This window comes from Heliangelus exortis, chromosome 24 (genome assembly GCF_036169615.1).
Source record: "Heliangelus exortis chromosome 24, bHelExo1.hap1, whole genome shotgun sequence".
Lineage (NCBI taxonomy): Eukaryota > Metazoa > Chordata > Aves > Apodiformes > Trochilidae > Heliangelus > Heliangelus exortis.
In genome coordinates, this window is record NC_092445.1 from 2,212,727 (window position 1) to 2,228,299 (window position 15,573).

The following is a 15,573-nucleotide window of genomic DNA, read 5'->3' on the forward strand; positions in this document are numbered from 1 at the left end:
CCAGATCCCCCTGCAAGGCAGGACAGGGCTGCTGCTTCACTGCTGTGACTCTTCCAGGGTGCTATAAGCCAGGAGTCCTTGGCAGCACAGGAAAGGGGTGTTTGTATCATCCTTTGCTATTTTGCATCATGTCAGCTGATCCTGAGGTGTCTGACTGTGATGGAGACACCTGCAAGGGGCAGATCAGGTGTTGGTGGGGTGGGAAATGAGGCAAGAAAATCAGAAAAGCAGGCAAATGGTTTTGGTGGCTGCAGGGAGCCTCTCCCTCCTGTCCCTTTCCTTCTCCTTCTCCTTCTCCTTCTCCTTCTCCTTCTCCTTCTCCTTCTCCTTCTCCTTCTCCTTCTCCTTCTCCTTCTCCTTCTCCTTCTCCTTCTCCTTCTCCTTTCTTCTTCTCCTTTCTTCTTCTCCTCCCTCTCCCCTCCAGGTTTCAGCCTAACAGGGAAGGATGGTGCAGAGGTTCCCCCCCTGCTCTTTTTGCTTTGCCAGGGCAGCGTTTGGGAGCCGGGGGGGTGCAGGGAGGGGGCAGTGGGGAGCTGGGACTTCACCCGATTCCTCCCCACTGCCTGCTCAGGGAAATCGAACCCTGGAAGGGCTCTGAACGCCTCCCCGGCCGGCAGGGAGCAGGGAGCAGGAGGACACAGCCTCACTAGGTGTCAGCAGAGCCCCATTCCCGGCCATCCTGCTCCCAGCTTTGGCTGATCCCAACCCTTGGCCCCTCCTGCCCCGCTCCGAATCCCGCACATCTCGGCTCCGGAGCAGAACCCGCTCCCAGCCCGGGCTGCGGGAGATGCGAGGAGCACTGGGAGGGGAGCAGAGGGCAGGAAGCGATGTTAAAGTCAGACTCTCACCCCCCAACCCCTCCTGCTGTGATTTCTCCTCCTTCCCATCCTGTCAGCCTCTGTCTGTCCCCCCAGCCCGGGACTTGAGCTCCCTCCCCGGGGCTCTTGGGACCAAACCCACAGAGCAGAGGTCCAGGTCCCCCCCCAGCAGGCAGGGACAGAACTCGTGGCAGCAAGCAGCTCCTTAGAGCAAGTCCTGTCCGAATGGTACAGGCAGCCAGCCTGGGAACGATTCCATGATGACTCCAGGGACCTCTTCCTGACTCCCAGCCGCTTTTCCCTTGAGCGCCCCGGTGTCTCCAGCAGCAAAGCAGGGACAACAACATCGATCCACCCTGTGCCTCAGAGCAAAGAGGGGCTGGGAGCAGGGGGCTCCGAAGTGCTCCTTACCCTGGAGCTGTTTGATGCTCGGGATGAGCCAGCGCTCACTAAAGGGAGGGAAATCACCTTTGCCAGAAACTCCGGCACGGAGCCCCAGAGCCCCCCAGGGCTTACCCTGCCCGAGGGGGCTGTTGGGTCCCATCACCAGCAGTTCCCAGAGGGAATTTTCTCCTGTCCCACAGCTCGGAGGGTCCTTGGCCTCAGCTCCCTTTGCCGCAGCCGGATGCTCTTCCCACGGGACAGGACCCCCATGTCCTCCTCCTCCCATCACCTCTGTAACCCCAAGCCCAGGCTGACCCCTCCCCAGGGGGGGCTCCACCCCCGGAGCCCCAACCTCCACCCGAACCCCTCTCTTAGGGTCCTCTTCCCGGCGCCTCAAATCCCCCCCAGCCCCTCTTAAGGGGCTCCGGACCTCCTGCAGACCCCAACGGTTCCCCTTGGGGGGGCTGCAGCCCCGCCTGGGGGGTGCCGGCCGCCCCTCATGGGGCTCTCAGTCCCCCACAGCCCCTCTGGGGGGGTCTCGGTCCCCCCCGGGGTCCCCAAGTTCCCCCCCAACCCCTCCCCCGGGGGTCCCGGTTCCCCCCCTCCGCTCCCTCTCCCCCTCCTTGGCCCCGCCCCTCACCTAGACCCCGCCCCTCGTTCGCTTTGGCCACGCCTCTAAGGCGCTCTCCGCCAATGGCAGAGCAGAGTCTGACCGAAGCCCCGCCCCACCGGCGCCGTGCCGTGCGCACTTCCGGCGCGCGCGGGGCGGGGGGACGGAAGCGGCGGGGGCTTGGGCGGCGGCGGAGCGGGAGCGGCGGGAGGTGAGAGAGCGGCACCGGGTACCGGGCACACAAACACCGGCCACGGGCAAATAGCGGCCACGGGCAGCCGGCGGCCACACGCAAATAGCGGGCACGGGCAACCGGCGGCCACGGGTGACCGGCCACGGGCGAACAGCGGCCACGCCGGGGCCGGGGCTTGGGCGGGAGTCTCCGGTGAGGGCCCCGGGAAGCTCCGTCCGCCTCCGTCCGGGCCGCGCTGTGCGTGCGTGGGGAGGCGGGAGGGGCTGTGTCCCGGGGGTGCCCCCGTTAAACGCGGGGTTTTTGGGTTGATTTAATCGCGGAACGGTAAAAACTCCCCGCCCCGGGCCTGTTCCCCGGGGTCCGCCGCCGGGCGGGGCAGCCGTGGGGCCTCCCCCGGTGTTTGCGGAGCGGAGCCGCTTTGTGCCGCGGGGACGTCCCCGTTCCCCGGCCCTGCCCCGGGAGGGACACGGATCGCCGGGGGTTCGGTCACCCGGTTCCGTTCCCCCCGTCCCGCTGCGAGTGGGGCTGGGGCCGAACCTCCCCGGTGCTGCGGTTCCGGTGCTCGGGAAAAGGGGTCGGGATGTACTGAGCCGCCTCGCCCCGAGGATGTGGCGAGCGGAGGGGCCAGCGGGCTACCGGGACCGGCAGCTTGGCGGGGACTCCCCGGGGCGGGCGGGCTGTGACACGTCCGGGATTTCCCGCAGCCTCCAGCCAGGTTCTTGGTGTGGTTTGGTTCCGTCTGCCGGGGCTCGGTCCCGGTCCCCTTTCCCCGGGCCGATCCCGGTTTCGGTCCCGGTCCCCTTTCCCCGGGCCGATCCCGGTCTCGGTCCCGGTCCCCTTTCCCCGGGCCGATCCCGGTCTCGGTCCCGGTCCCCTTTCCCCGGGCCGATCCCGGTCTCGGTCCCGGTCCCCTCTCCCCGGGCCGATCCCGGTCTCGGTCCCGGTCCCCTCCCCCCGGGCCGATCCCGATCCCGGTCCCGGTCCCCTCCCCCCAGGCCGATCCCGATCCCGGTCCCGGTCCCCTCCCCCCGGGCCGATCCCGATCCCGGTCCCGGTCCCCTCCCCCCGGGCCGATCCCGGTCTCGGTCCCGGTCCCCTCCCCCCGGGCCGATCCCGGTCTCGGTCCCGGTCCCCTCCCCCCGGGCCGATCCCGATCCCGGTCCCGGTCCCCTCCCCCCGGGCCGATCCCGGTCTCGGTCCCGGTCCCCTCCCCCCGGGCCGATCCCGGTCTCGGTCCCGGTCCCCTCCCCCCGGGCCGATCCCGGTCTCGGTCCCGGTCCCCTCCCCCCGGGCCGGTCCCGGTCTCGGTCCCGGTTCCCTCCCCCCGGGCCGGGTCAGCCTGTTGCTGTCTCTCTCTCCTGCCGGGGGGTCCGGTGGTGATGGGCGTGGGGTAACTGTGAGGTCGCTTCGGGTTTTGTGATGGTGAAAGAAGAAGAAAAAAAAACAAAAAACCCAAAACCCCAACCCCCCGCGGGCGATTCGTGCATCGGGCACTGGGATTTTGCACCTCCGGAGCTCCCCAGGAGCTGGGGGAGGGGTTGTTGGAAAACCAGGAGTCAGTGAGCTGGAGAAGCTGCTGGGTTCCCTCTCCCTTCTCCTCCGGTCCCTGGAATATTGCTGAGTGTTCCGAAAGGCAAAAATCCCCCCGGGGCTTCCTGTGCCGGGGATGCTGAGGGGGTTGGATGCTCTGAATTCCCCTCCAGCTGAGCTGAGATCCCAGCTCCTCCGTGGATAAGCAGAGGAGAGCATAGCAACGGGGCCTGGCGAGTGGGAATCTCCTGTTTCAGATAATTGTGGTGAACAAGGAGTCCTTGTGCCTGCTGCAGGGTGAAACGATTCCTTAATCACCTCCTAACACTGGGGTAAAAATGCTCAATAACACTGGAAATTATTTCAGTAGGAGTTGGTATTTGAGCGAGCTGAACTAGGGTCCAGATGGAATTTTTTTTCTTTCTTTTTTCTTTCTTTTTTTTTTTTTTTTATAAAGCATTTTTGGTTTTCTAAATAAAGAGGATCTGAAATACCAAGAGTAGACACCACGGGTTCTGGAGCAGTGTCAACAAGTATTGTACTATAAACAGCAGAGAGCTTGGCAGGGGCTGGGCCAGCAGTAGCTGCCTTGTGTTTGTGGCTGGTCCTGACAACTGACTCAGTTCAGGCTTCTGAGTCCTGTCTTGCTTCAAAGAGTAGGAAAAAAAAAAAAAAAAAAAAAATTCTTTGGGCTTTTGGAAGATATAAATGTTGGAAATCATCTGGTAGCTGCTCCCCTGAGATATTCCAGTGTCAGCTCAGAAATAAACTGTGGTATGTTCTTAATTTAGTTGTCCCATCTTTATTCCTTTTTGCCTGTAGAAACAGGAAGTGCCTGATGCAGATTTCACTCTGCTGGGCCCCACGGAAGCTGCAGCTGAGCAGAGGCGTGGGCTTGACTCACTCGGGCTCTAAAAGTGACATTTGTGTCTTGCAGGCTGGCTGAGCCCGAGGACTCAGCTTGGGGCTGGCTCAGGGAAGGCAAATTTTCACTCTTGGGGTTTTCACAACTGGCTGCTTCCTCTGCTGACCTCTGGGATGTGCAGGCTCCAAACAGGAAGCTCCTCTGGAAGTGTCTTGGGGGGAGCTGGGTGTTTTTCCTGACATTCCTTCCCTTTATTGCTCTGCTCAGCAGATCAAAGCAGTTTGGAATCAGAGAATCTTTCAGGTGGGAAGAGACCCTTTGGGCTGGGGTCCAACCTTCATCCCTGCTCTGCAGAATTCTCCCCCAAGCCCTAAATCCTCCACCACCTCCTCCTAACGAGCCTCAGGGTCTGCTTAGGTGCAGATAAAAGGCTGTTTGCTGCACAGTGTGTTCAAAGCTCTGTTCCCAGGTTTTGATGGAAACCAAGAGTAGTTAAGAGATGAACTCGATGTGCTGTGAAAATGGATGGACTTTCTGGCCCGGGGTGAAAGGAGCTGTGAGGCCATAGCTTCCACTCCATTGCTCATCAAAGTTCAATTGCATTGAAACAAGGCCTGGATTTAAATCCTGCATGATAGGCCCAAAAGAGAGAGCTTCATCTCTGCTCCTGGCAGCTGCAGAACCCCAGCCCCTGCCTGCACAGCTTCCCTTGAAAGCTTTTCTGATTCCTCCTGGGCACAGGACAAGGCACCAAACAAAACTCTTCAGTGATCTCTGTCTCAGCTTCCTCTTTAAAAAAGGCAAATGAGCTCTTATTTTACTAACAGGATCTGTGGAGTGGGTTTGTCACTGCAAATTACTCTGCAGTCAGAGTGATCAAGAGATAAAACCCTGTTACAGACCCAAACGGGTCTATTTTGATTTTTTTTTTCCCCCCCCCATTTTAATTCTTGCTACCATTACTCCCTGGATGGCAGACTCGGGCTGTTGGTATTTGTTTGGGTTTGTTCTGTACAGCTAAATATTTTTATTTCATTCTGGATGAGTACATAAGTAGCAGGAAGAGCTGCATCCCCGGGGCAAAGAGCAGAGTCAGGGTGGGTCAGGACAGCTTTGGGTGAGGAGTGAGATAGAGCTGCCTGCTCCAGGACTTTGTGCTACCTGCACTTAGTGCTGATTTTGCTGCCAATTTACCAAGTGTCTAATCCTGTGATAAGTCCCATTAAACAGAAATTAAAACGAGATCACCATCTGCCAGATAGTGCTGGGCTTGCAAAGCTGCTGTCGAGCTCTGTGGGTTTATGGCTTCTGTCAGGGAAACCTTCCCAAGGTCCAGGAAGGACGTGTCAGAGGCAAGGAGACTGGAAGGGATCTGAATCCCAAGGAATGCTCCCTGGGTAAAGGACCTGGATCCTGACAGCCCCTCCAGAGCTGCTGTGCAGTGCTCCTCCCAGCACTGTTGTGTTGCTGGGGGTCAGGAGCAGCTTTCCAGCTGGACTTTCTGGTTTGTAATCCTGATTGGAAATGCAGTTTGTGACTTGGTAATGGGGCTGATCAGATTAGAGCCTGGCGTGGAATGTGGGGTGGGGGGGGGGGTGTCAGAACAGCAGCTTTGTCTGCCCAGTGCTTTGTAAACCTCGTGTCCTTCTGCCCCCCCCCTGTGTTACACCCTGCTGAGGATTTCCTTAACAGGTGGGAAAGGGGGAACCCACCCTTCTGGTGTGCTGAGAACAGGGGAGGCACAGCCTCCCTCTTAGCTTGAAGATGTGAGCCCAGTTCTGGAGTCATTCTCCTGGGCTGCAGCAGAGCACTGACCATCCTGCAGGCAGGACTTCTACATCATGCAGAATAGAAAAAAATAAAATAAAATAGAGGTTTTCACGACTGGTGATTATATGGGTGACTGCCCACAAATTTCAGCCTCTCTGAACCCTTCTGTACCTGGAAGCCATCCAGTTGCTGCTCTCCAGTGTCTCCTCTGGCTTGCTGGTGCTCAGAGGAGGAAACAGCTCTCTTCCTCTTGCAAGGGGGGGGCTTCTCCCCTGCCCCCCACGTCAGTGCTGCTTCTCCTGATGCAAGCAGACAAAAGAGGGGTGGAAAATGGCCTCGTTGGCCTGGTGACATCAGTGCTGCTCATGACTAATGCTGGATTTGCCCCGTGTCCTCTGGAAATTGGGTGAAAACTTTGGAGCAGGGCTTGCAAGCAAAAGCAGGACCCCAGTTACAACTTCAGGTTCTGCTTCTGAGGGAAACGTGGTGTCATCTCCTTGGTGCTGCTGGGCAGACCCTGGCCCAGGTTCTGCTTCTGAGGGAAATGTGGTGTCAGCTCCTTGGTGCTGCTGGGGAAAGTGCTGGGAAGGGAATGCTCCTTCAGGAAGGGCTGTGAGCTCTTGCAGGTTGCTGCAGTAAGAAGGAAGCTGTGGCCAGGCCATAGTCCTGGTTCACCTTGTAAAACCTTCCATGAGTGGTGATAAGATAAAATAGGTGACTTGCTGCTCCCTCCCTGCATTCCCTTTGCATTACTGTGCCTGGAGCATGAGCTGCCTCGTTCCCTGCTGCTGAGTCTGCAAAGCAGTGATTAATGGAAAGTTTATATGATCCTCAAGACTTTTCCATAGGACATGCTTCAAATGACTCCTGAGCCTCAACCTCCTTCCTGTGCAGGGCTTGCAGAGTCAGTTCTGCAGCTGAGACACCAGAGGCTGCAGAGTGTGAACAGGGCTGTGTTGTTGGAGGAGCAGCTCTGCCTTCTTTGCTTGTGCAGCTGCTGCTCTTGGCAGGTGGCAGGGAGGTTTGATTTGCAGGCTGATGCTCTGTACTGCAGCAGTGCTGGAGTTAGAGATGATCCTTGGAGGAGTTCAGGACTCTGGGAGGCCCCTGGGTTTGCAGAATCAACCCCCCTGGTTGTAACCTGGAGGGTGTGAGCTCCCAGCAAGAAGCACTCAGACCTCATTTGCTCTGTGGTGACAATTGGGACCTGGGCAGTGAGATTCTGTGCAGACCTGGGTTTTACTGAGTGGTGTCAACAGAAGGTTAAAAGATGGAAGTTTTAGTGTTCTATACGTGTAAGAAGTTGTTTTAGTGGGGCAAGCCTGGGTGGCCATTCAGGAGTGAGTGTGGCAATAGGAAGGGGCTGTTGTGTAATCCCAATGTCCCTGCTGATTTGAGAGCATCCTGCTGCCCATCAGCAGGGTGCAGAACCAGGCAGGAACTGGAAGAGCTGGTACCAGGCACCTGATAAAACTCTCTTCAGTGTTGGGCTGACAAGTTTCGTGCTGTCAGAGGGCTTGGCTGATTGCATCCTGTCTGTGCAGGCTGTGGACAGCAGCAGACATGGAAAGGCTGGTGGAACGGTTGGAGAAGGCTGTGGAACGCCTGGAGACCGTGTGCCAAGGGCCTGGCATGTGTGGAGATGGCTCTGCCAAAGGTAAGGCCCAAAACACCTCCCCAGCACCATCACCCATGGGCACTCCCTGGGCTGAAGCCTCTGCTGAGCGTGCAGGGCATGGGCAGGAGGTGGTGCTGGTGGTGGTGCTGGGCAGGATGTGCAAAGGGCTGCTGGAGGAACTGGTTGCATGCAGAGGGGGGGAGGGAGGTTGCAGCAGACACTGCACAGCCCAGGGAAGGCTGTGGTTGGTGTCCTGCTGAGCTCAGGGCTTCTTCCTCTGGCTGTGGCACCTCCCTGGGCTGAGGGCTCAGCTCCTGCCCTGGGTTGGTGTGACCTGGGCAGGGCTGAGCCTGGCTCTGGGTGTCCTCCTGCTGATCCCTCTGCTCTGGTTCCTTCTCTGCAGGAGTGGCTCAGTATGTGCAGGCTTTCGATGCTCTTCTGGCTGGTCCAGTAGCTGAGTACATGAAGATCAGCAGAGAAGTTGGTGGGGATGTGCAGAAGCACGTAAGGATTCCTCTTCTCCTCCATCCTGCAGAGTTCTTCAGGGCTGTTAAGGTCCAAGTTGGCTGCCAGTGTTTGCATTCCTTTAGCCCTGTGTTCTAGGATGTTTATAGTCCCTGAGGATCCAAAACAGATGCAGATGCCCAGATAACCTCCAGCAGTTTGCCACCTACACACACCATGAATCAAACCTCCTTGAAATCCCTGTTCCTTAGTTCTCTTATCAGCCTGTGGTGTGTGCCTGGAGGAGGCCAGGAAACTGTCCTGAGTGTTATCTGAGGGTGGGTGGCTCCAGGAATATGTGCTTCAGGATCAGCACAGCTGCTTCCTTACAGCTTGGGAACCCCAGAGAGTGGCAGCCTGAGTGACCATTGGTGTGGTGCTGGGTCCAAGGGAGGTTTTCTGATGTTTCTCTCTGTTCTCAGGCTGAGATGGTTCATGCAGGACTGATGAGTGAGAGGGCTCTTCTGGTGATGGCATCTCAACATCAGCAGCCCTCAGAGGTGAGTCTGGGAAATCACTCATCAGAAACCTCACGGGGCTTTACCCAGAGGTGGGGCTGGCTGCCCCTGGAGGGGAATCTGGGCTCTTATTCCAGAAGAGGGACTGGGGGAGAACAGAGACACTCAGCCCCGTGAGGTGGCACTTGCTAAAGGCATGAATTCCAGAGGTTGATTCTTAGAGCTGCAGAACTGGTGTTTCCCAGTCATTAGAGCATCCAGGTTTCTGGAGCTTGTCAGAGCAGGCTGGGAGTGTCAGCTCAGAGCCTGTCTCAGGTTTCACCTGGCACCATCAGGGCACAATCTCTGCTCCTCAGTTGCAGCCCTGCAGCCAGGGACTGGTCTGAGGCAGGAGCTGCAGTGGGATTTGTGTGGAGCTGCTTTTTATTACGTGCCCCTTACAGACTTCCAGCCACTGAACTCCTTCTGAAGCAGAAAAGCTACTTGGCTGTATTGAATGGCTGCTGAGTAATAGCCAGGCTTTTAGGATTGATTTGTCCTTAGCAAGTAATTTAACACTTTTACCCTGTGCTGCTGCTTCTCAGCAGGGTCTTTGGCTGGGAATCTGATCCTGAACACGTTGGCTTTTTCCTGCTGAGAGCTGTTTTTCCTGAGCCACAGGATCCCATCTTGCTTTTCTTTGCAATTGTCTGGCTCAGTTATGGCTTCTACTGTTACCTTGTGGCAGCTGAATTTCTGTGCTACTTTCCTTTTCATGGCAAAACACATCTACATGCAGGATTATATCAAACAACCACCTCAGTCCAGTGTGCAGGTTGTCTTACAGGGGTCTGGTCAGTTCTGGAGTAGCCAGTTTGAAGTGTGTGGGGTCTCATTGCCTGTAGGGAAGGATTTCCCCATCCTCTTACCTGACAGTGGTGCTGGGCTGGAGCTTCTGAAAGTGCAGCCTGGCTGGGACACTCCCTGTTTTCATCTGAGCAGAGGAGGGGACAGCAGAAGGAAAAGCCGAGGCTCTGGAGAGCAAGTTTTGCCCAAATACGTCCCTCACTGCTGCCACCAGCAGGAGAATTTCTTGTCTTAGAGGAAAAAAATTTGCCCAAGAGGCATCTCTGAAAATAACGTGATTGGCTGCTCTGACCTCAGAGAACTCCCAAGCACTTTCAGTCAGCATTCCAAGAGGACAACACACAGGAACAGTTTTTATCATCCAAATTCTAAAGGCCTGTCCTGACTTGAGAAGTAGCTCAAGTCCTCAAGTCCAGCTTGATGGGGTGGGCTGAGAACTTGCTGAGACTCTGCCTGCAGATCCCACACTTCAAACCCCTCCCCAGGGCACCCTGTGTCGAGGGTTTGTAAAGGAGAGGAAAAAATTGACAAACTGTCTTGGAACAAAAGAACCCAGGAAAGGCAATTTCTATTTCTGTCCTCATGAACAAGCTTTGTCAGTGTCTCTTGGATCCATGAGTCACAGTTCTTGGCGTTCTCCCACGGTACCAATCTGGTTGGGAGCTCTGACTTCAGCCCTGGAGGAGCTCAGTTTATGGGGACAGGAGCTGTAGCAGAAACTTGTGCCAGTTGGAATCCTCCTCCCAATGACCACCCTCTCAGCAGAGCTGCCCGTGAAGATGTGGAACCATTCCAGAGCAATGCTGATGTCCCTCATGTCCCTCTTGTTCTGCAGAACGCGTTCTCATCGCTTCTGAAACCCATTTCAGAGCAAATCCAAGTGGTGCAGAACTTCAGGGAGAAGAATCGTGGCAGCAAAATGTTCAATCACTTGTCAGCAGTCAGCGAGAGCATCCCAGCTCTGGGCTGGGTGGCCATGGTAAGAACTCCAGTGGGAAACTGGTGGGAAAGGTCTGGCTGCCTGGTCAGCTGCTCCATGCCCATGTGTTCTTTCTTCTTTAGGCCCCCAAGCCTGGTCCCTACGTGAAGGAAATGACTGATGCTGCCATGTTTTATACCAACCGGATCCTCAAGGAGTACAAGGATGTGTAAGTTCACCTTCTCTCTTGAAAACTGGGTAGGAGCTGCTCCAGTGTCAAACCACAGCTGACTTGGTCATTAATTCATCCTTCTTTTTAAAGGCAGGGTTTATTTTGTTTATAAAAGCCCATGTAGCTGTTCTTTCCTGATTCTCAGGGACATAATTCCTTCCATTTGTGTTGGTAGCAAGGGTACTGCTGCTCCAGTCTGAGCATTGTCTTGGGAATGGGTCAGGTTAAAGCACCAGACTCCACCACTAAAGAAGGGTTTACAGTGCAGAGCTGTGGCTTTCTGCTGGTGGTTTCAGGATCAATCTGTAGCCAGAACATCGTTTGGAGGTGTGAGGCTCCCATGCTGCTCCAGCTGCCTCCTCCCTGCCAGCTGAGGGATGTGAAGAACTGTTTGTAGTCCTCAGGTTTTAACATCAAATGCAGCTTCTCACTCCTCATCTCCTTGTGTCCTCAGAGATAAAAAGCAAGTGGACTGGGTGAAAGCTTATCTGAGTATCTGGATGGAGCTGCAGGCCTATATCAAAGAGTTTCACACCACAGGGCTGACCTGGAGCAAAACAGTAAGTGCTGCCAGCTCTGCTTCCTGGGCAAGCATTGCAGCAGAGTTTGTGTAATTGCCTTTCCTCTCGCCGGCCTCTTGCAGGGTCCTGTAGCAACAGAAGGGGGTAAATCACCATCCAGCCCTCCTGGGGGGGCTGCACCCCCCCCCCCAGGCCCTCCCCCCCCACCTGCCCCTGCTCCCCCCAGCTCCAGCTCGGATGACTCTGCCTCCCGCTCCGCGCTCTTCGCTCAGATCAACCGGGGAGAAGGCATCACCTCGGGTAGGTGGGGACAAGGAGGGAGGGCAGCTGCAAGCCAGAGGGCTCTTGTGGTGGCAATCCCTTTGTTTTGTTGTTGTTTCTTCTTGCCCTCTTTTTTTCCTGTCCTTCAGTACACCTGCTCAGAAAGGCTGCAGTGACAAAAGCCCATCTGGTTCCAGCGTGGGGCTGGGAGCCAGGAGCAGCCCTGAGGCAGCTCCTGGGGACAAAGGGAGCAGATCTGAGGCTGAGTTCTGCCTTCTCTGTCAGGTGGAGCAAGAGATTTAATCTCTGGCTGGAAGAGAAAAAGGGAGCCCCTTGGTTGCCTGCACACCTCTAGTACAAGAGGTGCAGTTTTGCAGCTCTTGATATTTGCACAAAGCTCCTCCCTGTGCCTGGTTACTGTGTCAGGACAGATGTGGAACAGAGGCAAAGTGCTGGGCTCAGGGCTTTTTCCAGCTGCAGAGTGGGAGAGGTGGCACCTTCTGCTCCTACACCACATCTTGTGTTCCCATCAATAACGTGTGGGGTGGGTTTTGCTCCCTTTTTCACTTCCTGTTCCTCATGCTTAGGTTAAACCTAGGCCAGTCTCAGTTTCTTTGTATTTTGGGCACCATTCTCATGGTGATTGTTGTGCTTGCTGATGTCTGGTGTTTGTGAAACTCTTCTCTTGAAGGAGAGCTGAGGTTTGGCTTCTCCTGCAGGCTTACGACACGTTTCAGATGACATGAAGACCCACAAGAATCCAGCACTGAAGAACCAAGGGGGTCCTCTGAGAAGTGGACCCAAACCTTTCACTGCTCCCAAACCAGCCTGCAATGCTAATTCCTTCCAAAAAACCTCTCCAAAGGCACCTGCATTGTTAGAATTAGAGGGCAAAAAGTGGAGAGTGGTGAGTGCCTGGTCTCAGCATGGTTGGGTGGGAGGGGTGGGAGCTTGGCAGCAGGGAAGGAGAATCTCCTGAAGACCCTTCAGGCACCAACATGAAGGTCTGTGCTGTTTGCTTTTCAAGGGGTTGCCCTGCCCTGCTCTTCCCATGGATGAATTGGTCTCCATTCCAGAAATCAAGTCTGCTTTCTCTCCCTTTTCAGGAAAACCAGGAGAATGCCACTGACCTGGTAATCAGTGACACAGAGCTGAAGCAGGTAGTGTACGTTTTCAAGTGCACGAACAGCACACTCCAAATCAAAGGCAAGATCAACTCCATCACCCTTGGTAAGTGGAGAAACCCTGCAAACTGCTCCTCTGTGCTCTGTTGAATCTCCAAAAGCTTCCTGTGAGCTCCTCTCTCTTTTCTTTGCAGATAACTGTAAGAAGCTGGGGCTGGTGTTTGATGATGTGGTGGGCATTGTAGAGATCATCAACAGCAGGGATGTTAAAGTTCAGGTGAGCATCCCTGTTCCCTGCCTGGAAGTTCAGGTGAGCATCCCTGTTCCCTGCCTGGAGCATGGACTGATGTGCTGAACACAGCTGCAGCACCTGCTGCTTTGAGTGGGTTTTATTTCCAGAAGAGGAATGTGTGGAGAGCATTCATGAAACACCTTCTGCCCCACTGCTCACCCTGCCCAGCCCTCACAAGGGATGAAATTTGCCTGACTGAGCTGCTTCAGGACTTGAGATAAAAAGATGAGTCTGTGTGAGGCAGGCAGCACAATGTGACTGCCAGAGGAGGAGGCCAGCAGTGGAATCTGCTCTGATTTCCAATTTTGGCATCTGATTTGGGATGCTCAGTTTGCCCAACGCTCGTTTGGTTCCAAAGTGACCAAAACAAGAAATATCTTCACATTTCTGCCAAAGATTGGATTGCTTGAATCCAGGGTGTCTGAGGCAGGGAGCTAGAGTCCAACTTCTTGCCTTGAAGGCAAGCACAAAATCAAAATGTTGTGGTTGCCCAGCTCAAGCTCCTCTAACTGCTGCTTTGACCACCCCACCAGGTCATGGGTAAAGTGCCAACGATTTCCATCAACAAGACAGATGGTTGCCATGTGTATCTGAGCAAGAACTCCCTAGACTGTGAAATTGTCAGTGCCAAGTCATCAGAGATGAATGTCCTCGTTCCCACGGAGGGTGGAGACTTTGTAAGTGTTCAGTTTTGAAATCTTCATGGTCTGGTTGGGCTGATGCAGGGCAGGGTTTGTGTTCTGAGCCCTGCAGGGAATGTCACAGAGCGAGGTCTGGCAGGGCAGTTCCAGACCTTAGATTTGGAGGTTGTGAATGAGGATGAAGATGCTAAAAGCAGCAGCTCCAGTTGTTTTCTCTTCACAGTGAGATATTTGCTGTTTTCTGAGAGTTTCTTCTTCCCCAGGAGCTCTTGAGGGGCAGACCAGGCAGTGTTCGTGGTACAGGAGGGGACACAGCATGGATCTAAGAAAAGAAATGCCTGAAGCAGTGGGAGTAGGGACTGGTCTCACTCATAAACTGTTTTTTTACAACAGATTTCTATTTTTTTTTTCCACCAGACTGAATTCCCTGTCCCAGAACAGTTCAAGACAGTGTGGAATGGTCAGAAGTTGGTGACCACCGTGACAGAAATTGCTGGCTAAGCAGAAAAGCTCCAAGGCTCACGCCCTCCCCTGGCCCTGCTGTGGGACAGATCTGCTTTCAGATGATTCTCTTTAGATTTCTTGTACCTTTCTGCTGTCAAACTGCTTCTCTTCTACCCGAGAGACACAGCTGCCATCACTGAAACACCTCTGCCTGGGGTTGGGTGTAGGTGGTGGGTCAGTTCTTCTCCACATCTATTAGCAGGAAGGTGTTTGGGTTTGTTTTTTTTTTTTTTCCCTTCTTCCTTTGTCCAGTCTAACTGCACCAATTAAGTCAGATTTTCAGTGAAGTTCACAGCCAGAAGTGGCAGTTGATTTTCAGAGTGGTGTTGGGGGTGGGTGGTGGGGTTGTTTTTTTTTGTATTGCCTTTAAGCAAATTGTTGATGTGAGAGAGGAATGGTTTTAATTTTTAATTCCTAACGGTTTATGTCAGGGTCCAGTGACCCCCTTGCTATGGCAGAGGGCTCAAGGTGGTCCTGGAAGCTGCTCATTCCAGCTCTAGGTACTACTTGGCAGCAGTCCAGGACCAAGGAATTTGGACCAAAGGCTGAGGACCTGGGCCTGTAGCATTCAATCCTGATTTCTTTTTCATCATTCCTACTAGCTCAGTGCATTTCTGATCGTGCCATGACAGGAGGCTTCACATTAACCAGTGCCACAGGAGAACTCCAGAGGAGTAACTGGTGTTACCCCCCCAGGGCAGGCTGGCTGGGAGCTTGGAGCTGAGCACCTCTTATTCCATGAGCCCCCCACTCCAGCAAGGGAATCTTTGCTCCAGGGTTTCCTTCTTGGAGCAGCTGAACTCAGGTTCAGTCTTCCAGGACAGTTCTGAACTGTAGAGGAAGGGTCTCCTCCATTCCAGGGTTGGTAGCACAGCATTGTAAATACCCCAGTTGGATCCAGTCAGTTCCTTGCTCTTTTCTTCCTCATCTGCAATCAGTCCCCAGAGAGCAAATCCTCCTCCCCTTTCCCCTGTTGCTTGGCTTTTTATTTTGGTGGAAGCTTGGAGCCTCTGTGCCAGGGCCCTGGAGCAGAGTGATGGATCTGAACCCAGTACTGTACTGACCCATAAAGGGAGCTGCACGTGCTATGACCTTCTTTTTTTTTTTTTTTTTTTTTTTTTTTCCAATGCCTTGGGTGGCATAAGCATATCTTAAATGCATTTCCTCTGTAAAGTGTCAATGGGTTTTTTTTTTTTCTCTAGGACAAAACTTACAAAAAAAAAAATATGCAATTTTTTTTTTTTTAATTTTGAGACTGTCCTGTGACTTGTACTCGTCTTCTCCTGAGGCTTGTGGAAAAAACCTTTCTTATGTACTTAAGATTATACAGAAGATAGAATAAAGTTAATGCCAACTTGCTCATTACAAGGACTCTTGTTTGCTCTTTGGGGGCACCTCAGGCAGAGGAGGAGCCTCTTGAATATTTCCCCAGAGGGCAGTACAGACTTTCCTCAACTCCCCCTGAAGCAAACTGTCAGGAATT

The 15,573-nt window shown here is 54.4% G+C and overlaps 1 protein-coding gene across 1 annotated transcript; it reads left to right on the top strand.

The window, feature by feature from the left end:
• Positions 1-1,955: 1,955 nt before the first annotated feature.
• CAP1 (cyclase associated actin cytoskeleton regulatory protein 1) lies at positions 1,956-15,452 on the top strand. Its single transcript, XM_071767465.1, has 13 exons — positions 1,956-2,023; positions 7,715-7,827; positions 8,192-8,292; positions 8,715-8,792; positions 10,432-10,575; positions 10,659-10,744; positions 11,202-11,307; positions 11,391-11,568; positions 12,249-12,436; positions 12,636-12,759; positions 12,848-12,930; positions 13,479-13,622; positions 14,004-15,452. The coding sequence occupies exons 2-13, from the start codon at positions 7,734-7,736 to the stop codon at positions 14,085-14,087; spliced, it is 1,410 nt and encodes a 469-aa protein (XP_071623566.1). The 5' UTR covers positions 1,956-2,023; positions 7,715-7,733; the 3' UTR covers positions 14,088-15,452.
• Positions 15,453-15,573: the final 121 nt, after the last annotated feature.

What these genes read in the sequence shown, in the direction of transcription:
- CAP1 (XM_071767465.1), top strand. Translation starts at nt 7,734, where the DNA reads ATGGAAAGGCTGGTGGAACGGTTGGAGAAGGCTGTGGAACGCCTGGAG. An exon ending in AGGGCAAAAAGTGGAGAGTG is followed by an intron (nt 12,437 to 12,635) that starts GTGAGTGCCTGG and finishes CTCCCTTTTCAG; the next exon opens with GAAAACCAGGAGAATGCCAC. An exon ending in GATCAACTCCATCACCCTTG is followed by an intron (nt 12,760 to 12,847) that starts GTAAGTGGAGAA and finishes TTTTCTTTGCAG; the next exon opens with ATAACTGTAAGAAGCTGGGG.